Genomic DNA, 20,957 nt, shown 5'->3' on the forward strand with positions numbered 1-20,957 from the left:
CGCTTTTTCCTTTTTCTTCCCCCCCTTTTTTCCTTTTGTATTTATTTTCCCGCACCCCTGCCGTCCTTTCCGTGTAGCAAAGCATCAGCAAAGCCGGGGCGCTGCAACGCTTTGGGGCCTACACGCAATGATTAATTGCAACTTCTCCAACTTTCCTCTTCTGGTGTTTGTGCAAGATCAGAAAAGATGAGTCCGTGGGCAAAAGTCAGAGGGAACTTGCTCATTTTTTCCTCTCTCTTGCAAAGCTCTCCCCTCAGCTTGGGGTGCTCGCCTAGAGCCGGAGCCGGGGGAGGCTGCTGAGATCTCTTCTGCTCTCACAGGGAAACGCTCAAGCACGGATCATATTGTCTCTCTGTGCTTCTGGAGTCGTGTCTGGTTCTCAGTTGTCACTTTAGATGGTTGAATGCCCCTGTTTTTCTGTGTAGCGGGAGTAGTACGTTTAAAGATTCAATTAGTGTTTTGCAAATCAAGCAGTGAAGTTATTTAGTTTAATTATGTTGCATTTAATTAGCAGAGAAAAATCAATGCTGTTTTGTATTTTTTATTGTAAGGAATAGCTAGGCAGTTTCCTACTGGGGAACGCAGGGTAGCAGCCTGAGTCAGGATGTGCGAAGCACAGTGTTCAGGCTTTCCAGGACAGCAGCCACCGATTTAGGAGAGATTCCTGTTTCAAAGGAGTAAAGTTGGTAGCAGTGCTTTCTGGTTTTGATCATTCGATCCTGGTTTGTTCTGCGCTGCACTGTATATGAATATGTTCTCCTGTGGTACGGGTTCTGGAGCGGCCTCCAGGGATAAGCAGACTTGGCTGCCTGGCAGCCGGCTTTTAAGTGCAGTACGCAGGCACGTTTCCAGCTCTTAGCGCTAAGTTACTGTCTAACAAGTGTGCATCACATCATGGGACAAATGTTATTCCAGAAATATCATAGGTTAATCTGATGCACGATCCCTTACATAGAATCGCAACATAACGCTTTGCTTTGGGATTCTGGCTATGTCTTTTCAATGCTTACTGGTATATCGCTGCAACTGTTTGTCTGGGAAGCGGGTAACTGAGTAAGAAGGTGTTAGCAGCATATATAGACCTGGGGCCAGCTCTGAAATAATTGCCACTTGTTTATGCTAGAGGTGAATTTGGCTTGGGATTTTAGTAACTGCTGATAGCGCTGTAGACAGTAATTACAGATGTATAAATAAGTGATCACGTTTTGTTTATTCGCGTGCAGTAAATAACCCTGTGAGAATAGTAAATATAACTCCACACCAGCGAAGCAGCGTGAAGAGTTCAAATGCGGGAAGATGACTCTGTAGACACATACAAACGCAGTGCGGTTCCATAAACAATAGAACAGAAAGGCCAAAAATACCATACAAAAATCATACGCTGCGCAACCTAGAGACCCGACCTTGCAACACACTGAACTCCCATTGAAGAACTCAAGACATCATGCAGGATCCATCCCCAGGTCAGTGCTGTAAATGTACAGTTTTGAAGATGCAATGGGTGAAACCTTGATGTGGAGGCATTCTTTCTAGTGGGTGTGTATCGTAGCGATGATTTGCTGAACAAGAGAAACTGTAAATCTGGGAAACTGTCCTCTTTCAACTGCTCGTGCTTTCATTTCTTTAAGAAGGGTATTTAAAAAAAAAAAATTAAATCCAGTCCAAATATAAACTGGAGGAGAGGAGACGGGGAAGGGGAGGGAAGGAGGGCTGGAAGCCAGCTGTTTCAGTGCAGTACAGTCTTGATCACCGTTTCTGAGTGTTTGAACTTCTGATTGACACAAACAGTTTGGTTAATAGCGTCACCGAATAAACACAGTCTGTAATACTGCAGTAATTCTGGGATAGTATTTGTCAAAATGTATACAGTAGCAGAACAAAGGATACAGAGTCATGAAACAAACGCTGTGAGGTCTAAGGTCTGCATATTTGTGTACATTTGAATTTGTTTTTTTTCTTATGGGAACGGAAATACAAGCAAACCCCATTATGTTGTAAATAAAATAGGCTGTTGCCTGATAACAAGCCATCTTGACAGACTTCGGAATTGGCTTGGGCTTTGGTTTAATTCTCATGTTCATCTAGTCAGGCTGCTGGGAAAAGAAGTGTTCCCTTATAGGGTTAGATCCCTAGAGGTCTTACATGCATCTGCTCCCTGGGTCCTTAAATGAAACACCTTGTCGGCACTTAATAAAAAACAATAATAAACGATTAGAGATAACAGCTACCATCCTGGCCACCAAGAAGAGCGGGCAAGGCTCCCCCTGGAGCCTCTCTGTACTGTTGTTTAATCAACAGAAGGGTCACTGTAGAGCAATTCAGAGCACTGCTTTGGAGTGAAGGGGAGCCATCTGGTAATGTAGAATAAGACGGTATATTTTGTTTTCACTAATATTAGACCGCCTGTTTCGTTAGGCTCCAGCCAGGAGACTTCCAAATACTTTTTGGAAGCATCTAGTGTTGGTTTTTCGTTACTGTAGAACTGTGACTTTTTGTCTTCGCTTTCAGGAGACATTTGCTCTCACCCTAGTTAGTCTTAGAGTTTTGATCTAAAATCCAAAATAGGGATGCCAAGAAAGAGTTGAGAAGGTCACAGATTCTGCTTGGGTTTCCTGTTACCATCGCAATACATGAATTCCCGTATTTATTTACCTGATGGATTACGTGCTCCAGGGAGTGGAACTATTCTGCGTCATTCAGTGAGAATAAGGGGGCAGTTAGACACCATCAGGTCTAAAACAAAAGCTCTTCCATGAAGCAGGTCCATTCAAGAACGCCCTTTATTAAAACCAAAGAACATATGGGTGCCATACTTTGAAGGTTTCTTCTACTTGATGTTTTCAGTCTTAATCTTGTAATTTCTTGCAGGGTTTTCATATCCCATGTAAGCTTGCTTTTCAATAGCTGTCTGCTAAAGGTTGTTTGAGATAACTGTTTCAAGCGTTAGCTACCTGGAGTGCAGTCAGTTATCTCTATTCTGCTCAGGACTCAGCTGGATGTATTTATTCCCAGCAGATTGAAAATGCTGTTGTCTTCACCTTTTGCTCATAAGCATTTGCCTGATAAGCAAATTCATCTCTGAAGTCTCATTCTTTAGTATTGGTGGTATAAGCATCTAGGGGCAATCCCAGGAGAACTCCGTTCTTAAGGAAAATGGCAAAATACGAGAAAGAATTCAGGAGGCCAGATTATTCCCATCTTTGTAGGAACTTAATGTTTGTTCAGAGTCTTCCACACCGATTTACACAATTCTGAACTGTGCATCTGTGACTGTTTTTGTATTAACGTGAAGTTTCCCGGGGATCTTACTTTTGGGGAAGATATATTTTGAACAATCATCTCTTGGATCATTCTGTGGAAATTATCCTGCATATTTTTTACGCCTGTACAGTTTTCTGCAGTTTCTCTTCGTTTAAGGTATGCTCAGGTGAGTTACTAGGCAGATCTCTTTCTCGGTTCAGTTGTGCGTTCACCGCTGCGCCATGTTCTTCAGTATAAGTGAGGGCTTTCAAGTTAGAAGTTTTGCGGTTGACCAGTGTAAGTGCTGCTCTACTGGTGGTTTTCAAACGAAGTAAAAATTCTCTGTGAAATGTCTTGTCCTGGAATCTGAAAATTAAACTCTTCTGAAGACTCACTTCACAACCCTAAAGGCAATTCAGTTCCAATTCTTCCTTACTTGGGCTTCTAGCACCCACTGCATTTCCTACTGTATGCCCCTCACATAGTGACATTGCATGTGAGTTTTATTGTAACTTGTTTAAAAAGCATCAACAATTCAGCCTAGTTTTGCGTAGAGGCAAAATACAGGTACAAGATGATCACTATTTAGTGTTTCCTACAAAACGGCACAAAGAGCAGAATTTTGCATTTTTCATAAGTCGGCATAGGCTTGACAGGTGTTCTGTTGCATAGCTTCAAGATTGGAGTGTTCAGAAATGTAGCCTGTGGGATAACTGCTGCAAGATTGAGATGGTCATAGCAGTTGTACGAAGGAAGTGGACAAGGAGTGGAGAAAAAAGACAGCTGAAGTCTACTGGAATGTGAAGCAGCTGGGTTGTGCCTTGGTCAGTGAAAAAGCAGAAACTGGCAACAATTGCTAAATTTATTTTCAGTGCAAGCAATCGTTTTCCTTGAACCGCAATGACTAAATATATCTATCGGTGTGATTTTTATGTGGTGGCAACTCTTACTGGCTCTTGCTAACCTCCTGGCAAACAGAGAGATGAGCGGAAGTTCGCTGTCAGTCAAGATCGTAACACAAATGTCCCTCATCCAGGTCCATTGCTTCACTTGCAGAGAACATTTCCTATTTGTAAGGGACCTGTAATCTATCAGCATGGCTTTACTTGTTGCAATGTATTGCGTGAGTGGAAGAAACCTGGTATCTGTTCCTAGGGAAGGGAGTATTTCTCTAACTGCTTTTTAAGGTTTCCTTGGGGTATTGTTCATCTTTTTGGAAGTTTTGAATTGCAGTTGATACCTCAGCTGATATTCTAATAACTCTATCTGTAAGTGCCTCTGTGCTATGTTAGAAAGGCTCTGATGCAAAGGTGTGGGTCTTTTTTAAAAAATATACGTTAACTCCTTATTTATTCCAAAGTTGAAAGCCTGTGGGTAGAATTGGCAAAACGAGCTTTGCCGTTGACTTACAAATCCTTTGAAAGGAAAGCGTTCGATTCTGAAGCTTACAGCATCTTAACTGCAAGCGGACGAGTGGAGGAACATGAAGTGTAAACTTTCTAGACTTTATTTTAAAGAAACCAGAAATGTTATACCTTTCCCTGGCAGAGGCATTTGATGGCTAATCAGATTTAATTCAAGCACTTAATTGTTATGTGTATTACAGGAGATGTCTAGACAGTTCTCAGTTGGGCTACTGAGAGGTGACAACTGGAATTGTTAGTTATCATAGCATCTAATTTGGAAATCCTTGTACCCCAGCAAAGGTAAGATGATAGAGAGCATCTCCTGTCTTTGTGCCAGATAAAACTCCAGAAACGATGTAGTATACTAAAAACAACAAAGTACATGTCAGAGCTACAGGTAAGGTGATTTAGTAGCCTCCTTCCTCCCTCCTGCTCCTCACCACACCCATCATTTTGCAGTTTGGATACATGTAGAGGATATAACTTGTTCCATTTTCCAAGGCAAATCATCCCAACATTTTTCTGCTGAAACTAGAGATCTGGAGTTTTGGGGTCTTTTGCCGGTTTGCCGAGCTATTGACCTCTGTGTACTGTTGCTTAGCAGTGAAATGAATCCTTCCAGTCTGTATTCTTCCTGTGGAGACTTCACATTACCTGGAGAAAAACCTGTGCGTGGAGAGGGATCCTTCAGCTTCTCAAATTTGTGACAGAATAGGCTTTTCTCTCGGAAAACAATTGAGAATTTATTGTTCTGTAAGTGCCTGAATATTTGGGAAATTCTGCTGTGGTGCTACATCTGTCTTTTTTTCTTTATTAACGTTAGCAAACTGTACGATTCAGCCATTGTCATGGAAGCAGTATGGAAGGAGTATTAAAATCAGGTAGCTATTGCAAGAATATTAGCTTTGTTATTTGTCAGTTTTGTCTAGATAACCAAAGCTAGGCTTTCATGGTGTACAGCTGAGAAATATTGGAGACTGTAATGGGATGAGGGGATGGTAATAGAGAACAGCGTGTCGTTCTCAGTGCTTTAGTAGAGATTAGAGGAAAAGGGAGAGCTGGTTGGAGGAAAACTAGATTTATTCACCTTTGCAAGTTTGAATTTGCAGCCCCACAATTCCAAGGTGTATAAAAAGGTGGCCAGAGAAGGAAAAAGGGACATCACAAGTGGAGATGTTGATGGAATGGTTGGAAAGACCAGAAAAGGAGCGAGAGGACACGCAAGCCCTGGATGTTAGAAAAGGAGGGAATGGCGGGCTAAGTTGCATGCAAGCAAAGCAGATAGGAAAAGGCAGACGGATGACAAAAAGGGAAAGCGGATAAGGAGGAGGCTCCCGGCAGCTTTCACGGGAGTCTGTTCCAAGGCAAAGAGACAGAAGATGAATTTCAGCAATCCAGAAAAGCTGCAGGAATTCTGCAGGTTGGGACGTGTTGCCAAAGGAATGTTCTGCAGTTCTGCTATTCACGTTACTGCAGCCTGACAAATTTACAGCTACATTACCTGACCCATAGCATCCACTCTCAAAAATGCATTTCCGATCTCTTCTTGTGGTGCATGACATTGATGCTGATAGAGGAAACAATTTCACCTATGTGAGAAAGAAATGATGTCCCCACATATTCTGTGAAGCAACCTGAGAAAGCTGATGGATCAGATTATTGGTCTACTTCTATTTGCGTTGCATATTTCAGTTAAAGCTCTTCAGCTTTGAAACAGTCTCTTGATGTTAAATCTGTTTGCTGTTTCAGTTGCTACCGTAGCTAACCTTCTCTGGAGTTTGTAAGATAATGTTTTCATGTTGAGAGCAAGGAAGATGTGAATAGAAACACGTATAAGAAAAAGATGGTCTGTATCAGAGCGTTCACTTACTTAGTGTTGTGGGAGATACGGTATCGACAGCATTTGGGAGAATTGGTTCTCCTACACTTGCTTTCTACTTTATCATATTTAGAGAAGTAATCTAAAAGATTTGAGAATTGGCAAGAGCTGTACGGAGATTCTAAGCCTTGGCTAGCATTTTGGTTTCAGGTTTCTTTCATTTTTTTTGTTCCCCTTTTGTACCACTGAGAGGGTTGATCGAGCATGGGTAGCACCCGAAGAAGAGGTTTCTTAATTATGGGGCTGAGGCTCTTTGAATTAAGCAAATGCATGTTTTGCATTATCTTACTTTACCTGCGTCACGGTCTCTGCTGCTTTGTGTAGAGCTTTTCCGGTGTCATGAAAATACTGTGCGTTTTGTGATTCAAGTTAACATCTTGGTATGGCTATCAGTTCCTCTAAGGAAACATTAATTCATTATTCTGCTGAGGGAGAAAGGTTAAAGCTTGCTTGCACTCTCATGCTCTCATTCTTTCTCGCTGAAGGCTTCATGTGGGGATGCCCTTTGTTGCGTACTTAACATATTCACTGAACCAGTCCCATTTATATTCTAAACAAGGTTTTTAATTTCATTGCTCACATGTACAAAAATCTTGGGTTTTGAAAGAAAATAGATGAGAATTTTCTTTTTAGGCTTCTGGAAAGAAAGGAAAAAATCAGTAAAGGTTAAAATCAAAGAATAGTTACCCATAGCTGGTAAAGTTGGAGTAAGGAGATGCCGCAACTTGGGTGGTTGATTAAACCTTGTTAGAATTTTACCAAGAGGCTGAATATGTAGTTCTATATCTGTTAAACTGTAGTTTTCAGGTAGTCTCTAATAATTAAAATGGGAGCAAAAGGAGCGTGTTCACAATGTACAGCATGCGTTATTTTATCCTCTACCTTTTGATGTTTTTATTGTGCTTCTCAGTCTACCAATCTGTCCTGTCCATACTGCCCAAGAGGTGGTAAAATAGCCTCAGGAATTAATTCCATATTTAGAAAGTTTCCTTTACGAACCGATAAAGGGCACCCAGGGAAATCAATATTTTAGTTCTGGTTGTATTAGTACATTCCAACCAATTCTAGATAGCAGTGCTCAGTGAATCCATCTGACGGTGGGCTTCGGTTAGCAGGACGATACTGTTTAAAACACAGTTTTCCTTGCGTGATATATTATCCTTTCATTTTGTGCTCTAACTATATTAACTTAAGTTTGTCAGTTGGAGTATGGGGAGATAAAGTGTGGATGGTTCCCATCCACTTTTTGCTTAACAATGCAACCTTGCATTTCATTGTTGGGAGTGATCTGTGCTGCAGCTTTCATATACAAAGAAATTAAATATCCCTATCTGGATATATTTTTTTATCTTAATTTTTTTAAGTGTATGTTTTCTGCTTTCCTAATTAGAAGCCGCTTTAAACTGAATTATATACAAGAATAATAAGTTTGAGGAAATAGGGAGGTCTACCAACAGGTTTAGTTAGAGCTCACCTATGAATTTACACGTACTTACAGAAGATGTAGAGCACTGGTTTGCGCAGGAGGTGGTTTGTCTATATAAATATCCTTGCAAAGGTCACACGAAATCATATGTTAAGTCTGATGCCAGATTTTTGATGGAGCATGGTAAGAGTGGTGCAGGGGTTGAGTTTACTCTTTCACTGCTTGGAATTGCTTCTCTGGGGCTACTATTGTATTTGCAGTACCCAAAAAACATTATGCATCTGAAAGTCACATGACTTTAAAAAAAATCTTGTATCTTTATAAGCAATAGCTAGAGAACATAACTGACAGAAACTGAAGTGGGGAGTTCCTCTGTTTTCAGCGTAGTTTTTCTGTTTGCTCTTTGTCGCTGGAAACAGTGGCACTTCTGTCTCCTGCTCTGTCGGTCTGGTCTGTTGTAGTTACAGGAGAGACACTTCGGAACGTTGTAGAACCACCCTGTTAAAACGTTCTAATGAATATAAGAAATGGTATTTAAAGTACATTGTTTACAGTGAGCTGGCTCTCTCAAATATGGCCAATTTTGTGATAATCAGGTGTACAGTATCCCTTTAAAGAAGAACCACTGAGTCTTGACGTGTAACTTGGTGTGTCTGCTCAGAGGTAAGCTTGCTTCTTATGCCTGTACCTCTCTTACTTAGTCTGTAGCATCTTTTCATGAGGAAATCGTGATGGCTTATCCATCCTCTGTTAGAGCTCTTGGAGCTCTTGGCCAATTTCACTCAAACTTTGCAGAGGGGTTGGTACTAGAAATTTATTTAAATTTCTGCACATTTTCTGTAGAAGACTGGGTAGAACGAAGAGACCACAAATAGTGCCTTCATTATGGCAAAAGGGAAAATGTAGCTGTCCCATACTCCGTTTGGCCATCCGGTGTCAACTGGTACACACGTCATTTCAGAATCACTAACACACATGGTGCTTCTTGTTCAGAGGGGTGCCAAGGGAGACGCGAGGAAGCTAGATTTCTTGTGTTGGAAGAAGAATACATAGAGTTTCACTAGTTTTGCTGCTCATAGAAAAAGACTATTTTTTTAGATAAGGCCTGGATGATGTAGTTTGCTGTTTGATGACTTAACTAAGGTTGTGATCTTATGTTCATTCAGTTGCATAAGCATTTTGTCAGTCTGAACTTGTCTCATTAATTTATCTTGCACTGTAAAATTCACAGGCATGAAATAAATCTGACTGTATTTTGAAAAAATATGAGAAAATTGTGCAGTGAGCTACTCTAGTTTAACCTCAGCTGGATTAATTGATGCAACCTTCATGTATAGTCAAGGTCTAAGAACGAACAGTATAAATTCTTTATTGCCTAGAAATGTCTCCTCATTTTTCCACTAAACTTCTTGCACCAGCACACTTGTATTAATTAAAAACTGATTGTGTCGTTTAAGCTTTTGCCTCTAAATTTATGAAGGTAAGATAAATACATGAAAGAGGGATTTATGGTGATTTGAGAATACCCTTGCTCAGAATTAGTCAATTTTGTGAAGATGGCTCAAAATTGCACCTATACTGAAACAGATATTTTGTGTATGCAAAGTCTAAAATATTTTTTATTTATGTATAATCTTTTTTTCTAATAATTTCTATTCCCTCGTGGATTCCAGCAGTTGTCAAAAGGCTTTAATAGTGATTATACTGGTTTGGAAATGCCCATCTTTCACCAGGGACTATAGGAAAAGCCTGTGGTGACACGCTAGACCGTGACTAGCGTAGACCATAATGCCTAGCATTTACCCAGCTAAGTTTGGGGGAGATGAATCCCAGCCCCGGGCAGATTTCTGTCCTGTTGGGAAGCTGTTTAAAGAGATTTTGGATACTGCTTGATGCTATAGTTATGCGAAGCTGAATGCATTGATTTAGCCAACTGCTTGCTGCATCTTTGGTTGAGGCAGAGCTGGGGAAGGCATGTCTTCACTGCCACCCTTGCTTTGGCACGCCTGTTTCTCGCAGTGCTAAAGCAAACGTGCTGTTTGGCCGTAGTGTTCACCCCTCGGACTGCATGACTCTCCGGGGAGGAAACCAGAGTTAGGAGAAGACCTCTTGCCTCCGGAAAAAATCCCATCTCGCATGCAAGTCACTGCTGAGAGAACTAACGAAAGAACCCACATACCACAAAGGGGATGCCTGCCAGAGCTCACTTAATATTAACCCTGCTGCTGGTGGCAGGTCTGTGAGCTGGCAACATTATTATCTAATTTGCTGTTAGTTCCCAAAGATGAAACGGACACTAGACCTTTTAAAGTTGAATTTCTTTGCTTTCCCTTGAACTGCTCAGCCCAGGGAGATGCGAAGTCCCGTGTTCCATCAGCTGATGATTTAGCATCAGGCTGAAAGGTAAAAACACTGATTAAAAAAAAAGTTTTCCTTTGCTGCTAGAACAAAGACTACTTGAATTGTGAGCTGGTTGGCCTGGAACGGGGAATGCCAAGGCAAAGGAAAATCATTTGGAAAAAATCAAATAACCTGTGTCTTCTAGGGACAGCTCAGAGGAGCCAACTGAGGGCAGTGAAGGGTGGGTTGCTGTTAAAAGCCAAAATATCATGGTAAAAATGGCAGGGCAAATGAATCCTTTAAAACCGTGTAAAGAGAGAATTTGGTTCTCATTACTGTCCGTGTATATTTCCAGGTAGACTTTAAACAAAGATGGTTTTGCTCCTGTCTGTCTTGGGTGAAAGCACTTCTATAAATTCTTTAAATATGCATTGGCAGCTCTTACTCTTAGGTTTTATCCTGAATTACAGCCTTGTTCATTAGACCTCAAATCTGAGGTGTACATTTCACTGTAATGCTTCTAGGGCTCCCTGGGGACATCAGGTATACCGCAAGTGATACACAGGAGAACTGCTCCGAGCTTCCATTTGGCTGGCAGCCTGGGGAGCGCCAAGGTCCGAGGGATCAAAACCATCGTTTGGACCAGACGTTGGTGTAACTCGTGTCATTGCCTAGGGTTGTCAGGATCGTTGTGGCTTTTTATTATGTGCAGCCGCGCAAGGAAAAAATACTTACCTGGCAGTTGACCACAATTATCCATGTTCAGGGTTACCACCCGAATGCGTATTTTAGGCTTTTTGTTCCGGCTGAAGTTAACACGATAAGGAAGGGAAAACTAAGGAAACATCTGAGGGATTATTTCTGACAGCTGGGCAGATCAGTTTATCTACAAATCCTGAGAGTCTCTGGCAACAAGGTGTGTAATAGTAACAACAAAAACTATGTTGGAAGGTTGTTGATTGCTTATGTCATTGTTTTGATACTTCTCAAGTTCTGTAAGTGCTTAGGGCTGGTATAAATAATACCATCTAAGGTTACAGCCATTGGTCATCCAGGCTGTTGGAGCTCCACTGGCAATATGCAAAAAAAATTCCCCCATCAAGTGAAAGCATAACTGATTCTGAAATCATTCCTAGCGTGCATGTGCTGTTAACATGAATGTTGATCGAGGCCCCGATCCGAGTCTGGCATCCAAAGTTGATAACTCATGCAAAACACCATTCTCGGCAATGTTACCAGTGCTGTGGCTTGTCCTGTGGGGAGAGCTAACAGGGTGTGGGTTTTATTATTACTATTATTTTCATTTGTTTTTATCATTTAAGACTTCTCAGATGAGGTACTTCACATCTAAAAGCTTTGGCAGCCTAGTATGCTAAGTTTCAAATGTTAATATAATGGGAGAAAAAAATCATGCTAGACATATTAGTAGTACACATTTAATGAAATTGTTATTCAAAGCTCTCATATCCAGAAAAGTAACACTGGTTTGTGTTGATGCTGCACACTATGATCTTAACCTTTGGGATGATAACAAAGCACAAAAACTGGCTCCTCCTGCAATCCTGTGCCCTTGAAGGAGTCATTTAGTTAAATTCCTTAATATTTTTGCAGCTGTGGTTGTGGTTTATTAACTGCTGCTGCCTTGAAGAAGAGCCGATGTGTGCAGCAGAGTTTTCATTACTCATCTGTCAATACTTGCAGAGTAAAACAAATGGGTCTGGGTAGAGAGATTGCTGCTCTTCTGTGTAAATGGTTTCTTTTTCTCCATCCCTGCTATTTTCCCCAGGAGAGGATATAGAATAGTTTTGATGCAGTACATCGTTATACTGCATTGGATAAGAAGGTCTGGCCTGCTTTGTCTGTCAGGATTATTTTAAGCTACGATGTTTAGATTTTATTAAATGAACCAGAGGGAATTAAAAACATCTCTCTCTCCCAAAATATTCTCACTGGTACAGCTGTAAAATGCCCTTTATCCTGAATCATACCAGCTGAAGAATCTCCAGAATTTCTCTTTTGCAGTGGGTAAAAAATGATTTTTGGCCAGTTCAACAATTTGCTTGTCAGGAGAAATCCAGCTGAGTTTTGTTTGGTTTTGTTTTTACATAGTCCTGAAAATTGAAAACTAGATAAACCAAAATTGATTACGTTGCTGTGTTTACTGATGCAAACTGCAGGTTTTGCAGTAATTGCCTTGTATTCTGGGTGAAATGCAGGAGGCAACTTATTTGCCTGGATTTTTGGTTTTTTGCATGATAATTGCAAATGAAGGACACATCTTATTTTGAAGCCCCTGCAGAACTGCTCTGAGGGATGGAGACGTAACTGAATTTCGTGCTGGTACGTAGTATGGGCGAGTGAATGGAACTGACCACTTTTATAGCAGATGAGCTGTCAATACGAAATGCTTTGCTGGGACAGGGCAGGGCTGTAGCGAAGGGATGAGCTGTAGTAAGTAGGGGAGAAGGACTTGCAGAACCTAGGGTATTGACTCGCTTGACCACATGCTCCTCTTGAGTTTCACACTTGACTGTGACAAGTATTGAACAGAATAGCAGCCAGGCTAGTGAGCAAGTGTGCTTAAGAGCCAAAAGTCAGTGCTGACCACTTTCTGCTTGAGTGAATTTTGGGGGAAATACTGGGGTCCTTCTCCTGTTGTGCCTTCTGGGTTTGCTTTGTTTTTATCCTACTCTATAAAATCATGGTGGGGAAGAACCACACACAGCGGTTCTCTGTGCAGGAAGGTGTAAAGAACTAAGGCCCAGCCCAGTAAAGGGGATTCAGAACTTGAAGCCTGGCTTTGTGCCTCTGTACCTTGGCTACGTGAGGTGTCGGCAGGCAAACTGGTGCCAGTTTCCTTAGTGCAGACCTGCCTTTTGTCATGGAGTTGCAATCAAATGTATTTTTGAGACTGTTCTGTGTTACCGTGGCCTCTGGTGAGAGCGGAGGGAACCAAAACCTCTGCCAGCCTGAGCTCTTGACTAGCTGCAAGCATGAGGACCTAGTTTGGAGATAAAAACTGATTAGTGGATAATTCTGCCGGAATGAATAATCTCAGCTTCAAAAGATGAATTGCAGATGGTTTTGGATGAGAGAGATATCAGGTTTAAAATGTCATTCTTTCAGTAACCTGAATCTACTGACCTTACGTGGCATCGCAGAAATCATTTCAGCCGAGTGAGAATGGAAGGAGAGGCTTGCCTGTGGTGTGCAGCCAGTGCTTCAGTGTTGGTCCGAGCCCCGAGGCCTCAGTGTTATATCCTCCTGTTGGTTTGAAAGGTCTTTCACTCCACAAGGTCAAGGAAAGCTTCCAAAATGCGGAGGAGAGCCATTGTAAACTCCCCGAGTGAGAAGGATTAGTATGTAATACGACTTTTTAAACAATTTTCAGATTGGTTATGCATCTTTAACCATCTTTCACCTTTGCAAAGTTAACAGCATGTGTGTGTTTGCCCAGCTTTGACTGGAAAGCTTGCAAAAAACAAGACTGAAACATAAACCCAAGTTAAGGACTATATGAGCAAGCTATGTCAATAAAGGCCATCATTTTGTGTAGCCGAGCAGCTTATCAAATTACTCCAGCGAGAGCCTCCTTACAAATGCTTTTGTATTTTATCTGTTGACTCATCCATCTCAACACTTACAGTAACATTTCAGTACTGTCTTATAAAGCCTGTGATTGAAACAAGGCTGTTCTTGGGCTGGTTAATCAACAGATGCAATTAAAACAATGATGTTTGTCTTGACACCCTGTCTCACTGTGGTGGCATTGTAAGCAGCATTGCTATGCGAGATCTCTGTGGTTGAGGACTCACTGTACAGGCAGATCACTCAACATTTGTACTCAGCGTAAAGTCAACATTGAAAGAGTTTCAGACCTCTCCTTAGCTGGCAAAACGGTCTCACTGGCGCTACAAGCGACCTTAACAAAAGGTTAAATCGTAGTCTCCAGCACTTCTAATTTATTTAACAGTTTTATAAAATGCTGGCATTTTGTTCTGTAACAGAGCACCAGAAGTGTAAAAGGAAAGCTCAGATGGATTTTCTTCTTGTGTGAGTCTGGGAAGGTGGTGAAGGAAATATGATTTGGACTCAGATATTTATTCTTTTAGTAGAACAATGTCGGTCCCAGACCAGTGCTTCTCAGATGTGTTTTACCCTGGGAACTTGTATAAAACGTCTTCCCTTTCAGCTATTTCATTTTTAGCTGTATAGAGGGTGTAACCATTGTTTAAGGGAGTGTCGGTGGCATGTAGCCAGTTGATATCTAAACCCTATCATGAATTGTTTTAAAGAGAGTATGATTTTCTGTACTGAGATATATTGATGACTTTTTTTCAAGGCAGGAAGTACATGCTGACTCCAGCAGTTGCCAGAGCAGCTGTTCATTATGAGTAAGCCGTATGAAAAATCTTGTGAAAACTTTAATATCAGTAGGAAGCAGCGCAAGCTTAAACGATCTGCTTTCGTACTTTCACTTGCTTGGAATTTTATATTGGAAAGAGTTTCTGGTTCTTATGGAATCAAAGTCTGTAGGATAGTTTACAGAGAGGTATTTAACCTCAGGCTAGTTAATATTTGTAAAGGCTTGTCTGGACACTCCCCAGACTCTTGCTCCAGGGTACAAATTTATTTCATTTATGCCATGTTGAGTTGATGTTGTAGTTTCTGTCTCTGTGAGTAGGCATCTCATCTGGCTCCATGGCTTTTAGCATTTCCTAGCATTGCAGCACCAGTGTTACTTAGACTGGGTTTCTACCAAGGCCTGTATTAGACAGGGCACGCACTTGAAATGCAGTCCTCTCCCTGTCCTGAGTTTCCTAATCAGTTAAGTTGGGGCTTTTTTGTTACAGTCTGTCTCTGTTTTTAATCACAGAGCTGACTTTTGTGGAGACCGATACATAGATTTCCACCAAAAAGTTTGGTTTGAATTAACGGACATTTCAGTGAATTTCTGTAGTTGACATTTTCTGGAAAAAGAACTTACTATTTTGGTCCACGCGCATCTGAGCCATGCCAGCTGTGAGCAGCAGAGGAGACGCTGGGCTCCGGTGGGCTCTTCCTGGGTACGGCTGGCTGTAGCAGAACTGCTGACCTTTGGCTCACAAAAAAAAAGAGTAAGCAAGAAGTACCGTATGCCAAACATGAACCTGTCTGGAAGCTGAGTATGCAGGGTTAAGCCGCTGAAGGGGAAAACCCTTTCACTTATAGCTGATGCATTGTACAAGTGAACCCAGCTAGTTTCCTAGCTCAGCTTCTGAGATGCTTCCAACCCAAGTTCAGTTACTTCCTTCGTTGTACATTTGAGCTCTGCGCTTGAATTGCTTTTCATGTTGTATTGTTCCTTGTTGTCTGTGATACCAGGATACAATTTCTTTGCCACCTCTCACTGCCCTTTGTTTCTCTTAGTTCACGATTTTTTTGATGCATACACTCATGTTGCTTGTAGTGCATCCTGTCTAAGAGCCTGTGTCACAAGGTTTTGATTCAGTGGGGTCGTCCTGGAGATGTGTAGTGATGTGCCAGCAAACAGTGGTACATATGACACAGCAGAGGAACATACATACACATCTTGCCCAAGCAGTAGAGCTTCTCTTGCCATTCTCAGGCCATGGCTCATGAGGGTGGTAGCAATGGGAAATGTGGGATGTTCTGGCTTATTTTGAGAAGAAGATTCAGTTTCCCTTCATGCAATAATTTCATGAATCAAAAAGGAAAATGTGTAATGCTTAGTGTTTATCTAGAGCTTTACATTTTTAGAGCATTGTGCAAGCATTTATTCTGTACTTTTGACTTCACGATGGGTGGTGATAGAAAGTGCTGTCTGTAGTGAGGTGAGAATAGTGTCCTTGTTTCATTTACTGGTATGATTTAACTTGCTACTTTGGTCAGATGATGTCTACTTCTCCGTAAGCTTCTGTGGGCTTTTCAGTTTATCACTGGAGCTGTATACCCTGTGAGTGGGTTGTTAGTTCATGTTTTCAAGGCATTAGGTAGTGAGAGTGGAAGACGTAGTGCTGTGTAGTGGTGGCATCTCTCCATTTGTGGGAAGATGCAGGTAACATTGTGTGCACAGAGCATGCCACCTAGAGGAATGGAGCGGGCCGGCAAGGCCATGATTTGCTGGCAAAATTTAGGTGGCTGTGCGAATGGCTATCTTGAGACCTTCTCCAAGCAGTGCCCTTTGTGGCCCTGCCTCTAGTACATTCACCAAATCAAGTGTGAGAAGGTCCATGCACAGCTAGCTTTCCATCAGCTCTTCTCAGCAAACATTTCTCAACTTTTTACGTGATACTATGTTCATGATTTAGCCTTCTGGTTATGTTGATCCTAATCTTTCACGGAGGCTCAAGAATCTGAAATTAAGCTGTGGATCTTGCCTCATATTCTCTGGGAATTAGGGTGAGGAATCTAGTACAAGGTGTGATTTAATGGGCTAACACTCTCCAAGCTCTGTGCTTTTTTTGGCTTGTATGTTGCAATTTCTTTTGCAGAAGACTAATAAGTTTCCCAGAAGATTATCCTAATTTCCAGAGTCTCAAAGTCTGAGTTGTAATTAAGCACTTAATTTGATGAGGGTTTTTAAATGTGTTGCTAGTCTACTGGCAGCTTGGGGAAAAGCTTCCATCTTCAGCCCAGCTTCCCTTGTGTAGGTTCCAGCTCAGAGAGCTGGTGTATATTTACAACCGGCAGAACTGCAGCCTGCCAGGCAGGCCTCAGAAAATTGCTCCAAATCTGTGCTTGCTGGGTAGGTTAAAGCCAAATTTGAAAGAAGCCTGGCTTTTTTGAAGAAGTTGAAGTTAGGGTGATGGCAATTTTTCATTAACAAATGGGCAGTGGGAAATTTTAATAATACATTTTATTGCTTACAGTTGTATTAGGTTCCCCCATTGCCACAAATGACAGTAATTAGTATGTCCAACAGGGAAGCTATTATTTTATTTCTTGATCTTCCAGAGACTCATGATCATCCAGAGAGTCGGGGAGTTGTGTTGTCAGATAAGCACGTGGCTTGACCAGGGAGGGTATCACCTCTATAGGACAGAAATTTCTTTTTGATCCACATTGGTCTAGTGTGTGGCACAATAAGGTCATAACCAATGACTTGGGCCCGTAGGATTTAAGACACAAATAATAATGACTGAGTAGAGGTTTTTTTCTTTTGTGCTATTTGAGGTTATGGCTTCTAGTTGTCTCTGATTAAGTTTGTATCTTTTGCTAAAGTTTCTCTCTGCTGTGTAAGTAAAACATCTTTTCTACCTGTGCTTCAACTTTTATGCTTAAAACCTCAGGAACGGTCTTGAAGACTTTATTACACTGTGCCTTTGAATTGACCCTCATGTATTTCCATCAAGATATTAGGATGGCCTTCCCATTTCCTTCTATTCTCAGTTTAAATTTTCCTGTTACGGGAATACTAAAAAAAAAATAGAAAAAAAAAATTGAATTCCAATTAGTCATATGTTAAAACAGCCAGGCTAAAGCCGGCAGGAAGAGCATCCTCGTAGTGTACGAGGCCGTGTGTTAGTATGCCATTTCGGCTGCGGCCGGATCTCTTGCGTGTATTGGCCACTCATGCATTTAACAGGCCCGTTCTGTGGCTGTCCCCACGTCTCTCTCCTTAACACGTGCCCCTTTTTGCTGATAACTTTCTGGCCTCCAGGCTACTGACAGCTGTTGTCCACTTGCTGCTAATTAAGAAAGCAGCATGAGCGATGGGAATGTGGATTGGAGATTCTGAACCCCCCTCTCCGCAGCGAAGCGTTTCAACCTGATTAAGAAGAGTCTGACTGACGACTGATCGGCCTCTTTTTTCCTTCTCTCTCTGCTGAGCCTCTCTGTAGATAGCCTGTTTGCTATCAAAACTCCCATGTTAGGCGCTCTCTGTGTCTCCGTATTTTTTAGACCCTGGAACAATAAGCAATGTCAGAACAGATTTACCATTGAAATGGTGGGCACGTGTGAAATTTAAGGCACTATAAAGCCACATATTTAACATGCAAAGCGTTGTGTACATCTGTGCTCCTAATGTAGAAATTCAAATGTAGGTCGTATTTTTTGAATAAAAAGACACATACTTTGTTGAAAATTTAAACTAGCTATGAGAATCAAGATCATCATGAATTATCAGCAGTTAAGTGGATGGACTGATGATTTCAAAGATTTTCCTTTTGTTTAAGGATTTTCCCTGTTTGTTTTGTTTCCTTGTTTGGTTTCCGTGTTTTGCATCAGTTCCCAGTGGGTGACCTTTTGCATTATATGGTTACGCTGTGATTTCTATGATCCAGCAAGAGAATGAGCTTGAACTCTGGAACTCCCTTTCTGGCCTGTGCTTCTGTGGAGGTAAAATGATAGACTGAGGCTAAGATAATACAAGATTGTTGTGTTAATACACAACCAGAAGATGTGAGTTCAAGTAAGAGTGATGGCAATTTGGTAGAAGAAGCCTCCTCCTGTAACACTGATGCTCTCTGGAGCTGTTTACCCCCAGGAATGTTATGACTCTCTGTATTTCAGATTAGACCTCCAAAATTCAATCTGAATTCTTATCTGCAGTAAGTGGGCTCTGCATAGCCCCTAGCATGCTTTGAAAGCAGTGTCATTTGCTCTCATGTCTGGAATATAATTTCTCTTCTTCCTGTTGTGATTTTTCTCATGCTTGGCTGTTACCTTTTACCTTGGAGATGATTGTTTCTTGATACAGTAATTCAGCACAATCAGATCTTCTTTTTAAAAGCACTATGTATATATAGGAGTAAAATGTTTATTTAAATTAAAAAAAAATCACTGCCAGACTTGGCTTCTTAGGCGTGTGAAAATCCTTTAACAAACCATGTCTACCACAGTATAATTGAACAGTAGGAACGTGTCTAGGGAGAGGAGGGTGTACTTTTGACTGTATTTACTGGTGTTCACCTTGTACGCCCATCATTTTGCAGTGTGATTGCTTTCTGAAAGAAGCCTTGGAGCATTTGACTTCAGCTTTTCAAATAAAGAAGTGTTTTATATTTGTTTAAAGTCAAACGAGCTACTCTACCAGTCAGTGTTGTCATATATTCAGCTAAACACTTTCAATACTAAAATAGTAGGAAGTGCAAAATGTAGCGTGCTTATGACTAACTGAACTAGGCAGACTCTTTGGGATATGGGTGGTTCAGGGTGTGAAAGTGCTATAATGTCCTCGGGCAGCTTTTTGTTTTCACATGAAGAGAGCAGATGTTGACATGGTGCAAATAGAAGAGAAATCCTATCACTAGATTGGCCCCGAGTCCCCAAGCTGTACTCTGTAAATAAAGTGATTTATGACATTATAGATGAAAACGGTGTTTCTTTTTTTCCTCCAAGCAAAATATTATTTCCAAATAGATAATCTCATTATTGGACTCCAGTTTGGCTAGTAATTTTATAAAATAAGCCTGGTAGACTTAATGTTAGAAAATTAATGGGATGATTTCTCTACTAGTAAGAATTTCTGGAGACTCCAAATCCCTGTTTATTTTGCTGTGGGAGGCAATTAAGAATATGAGGGAGTGGTTTCTTGGTTTGAAATGTTGAAAGCAACTGTAAGCATTCGTACTGTTCCTTCTGGAGAGCTTGTTAGGGATGGTGAGATTGGTTATGCTGGGTCATTTGCTGTGAAAATTGGTCATTTCTTTCACAGTAACCTGATTATTGCTTGGACAGCTTTGCCAGACTGTTTACTATCTGCTGCCTGTTGACTGGTGGTGCGTTTCAAGCCGATTATAGGAATAGTATGTGGCTTCGGGATCACGGTTAGTCTGCTTGTCCTTTAATGCCACTCAGGGTGACATCAAGAATTGAGCTGCTGTTATCCAGGTAGGTCCTCCGCCAATATTGACATGTTCTTGTGTCTGTGCTGCATTAGCTTTTCACGTGACTGATGTCAAGTGTCACTTGCTCTGAAAACCTACCTCTTTCTTACCCATTTGTGCCATGAATTTCTGGCTGTGTAAAATGAAAAACCATCGCACAGTCATTTCAGAGACACAGAGGTGGCAGTTTTGACATTAAAGGGGCAAAAGAAACATTCTGCAAATTCCTATGTAAAAACTAGATGCCTCTTTGGTGCTAGGTTAGCCTTTGTTTAGGCTATTGTGTAAATGTAAGCCTAGAGCTTTGCTGCTAGGTCTACAGTTGACTTCCCTTCCCACTGGGTTCCTGAATGACAAAATATTTCAGTGGAGCTGGCACTTCTTTGTTCGGTTGTTTTGCAAATGCAGACCCGATTCTTAACAGGAGAGCACAAAACAGGAATTTCTGCTTTACAATGGAAAATGTTGGGTTTATGTTGTTGAACAGGTTTAGTTCCTCTGCTTTCCTGATTCCTTATAGTGCCACAGGAGTGTCCTTTACAGAAATAAAAATGACAAAATAAAACCACTCCTACCAACTGGGAAAAAAGAAATATATGCAAACAATTTTGAGAACAGGCCACTGGATTGTAGGGAGAGTGACTACAAGACAAATCTCCTCCTTGGAGTTTGTAATCTACTTCTGTTTGACAAAGCTGGACTTTATCTGAGAAACAGCTTCCCATATAGATGAGAATTATCCTTAAATGTTTCCCTTTATTGTCAATTTGGCTTTTAATTAGCTAAATCCACTTTGCAAGTGGACAGTCTTATTCCAAAGTAAAACCGTGTAG

At 41.2% G+C, this 20,957-nt stretch overlaps 1 protein-coding gene across 3 annotated transcripts in view; it reads left to right on the forward strand.

Moving 5' to 3' along the window:
• The first annotated feature begins 862 nt into the window (after positions 1 to 862).
• RAPGEF1 (Rap guanine nucleotide exchange factor (GEF) 1) overlaps positions 863 to 20,957 on the forward strand; it is an 86,038-nt gene continuing 65,943 nt past the window's right edge. For 2 of the 3 annotated variants that reach the window (XM_009322072.1, XM_009322073.1), the window contains exon 1: positions 863 to 1,463. In XM_009322072.1, the coding sequence (XP_009320347.1) occupies positions 1,445 to 1,463 (19 nt within the window). In that variant the 5' untranslated portion in view covers positions 863 to 1,444. The remainder of the gene's footprint in view (positions 1,464 to 20,957) is intronic. The other variant, XM_009322071.1, reaches the window with a different exon arrangement.

The sequence above is a fragment of the Pygoscelis adeliae genome, unplaced genomic scaffold (assembly GCF_000699105.1).
Source record: "Pygoscelis adeliae isolate BGI_AS28 unplaced genomic scaffold, ASM69910v1 Scaffold114, whole genome shotgun sequence".
NCBI lineage: Eukaryota > Metazoa > Chordata > Aves > Sphenisciformes > Spheniscidae > Pygoscelis > Pygoscelis adeliae.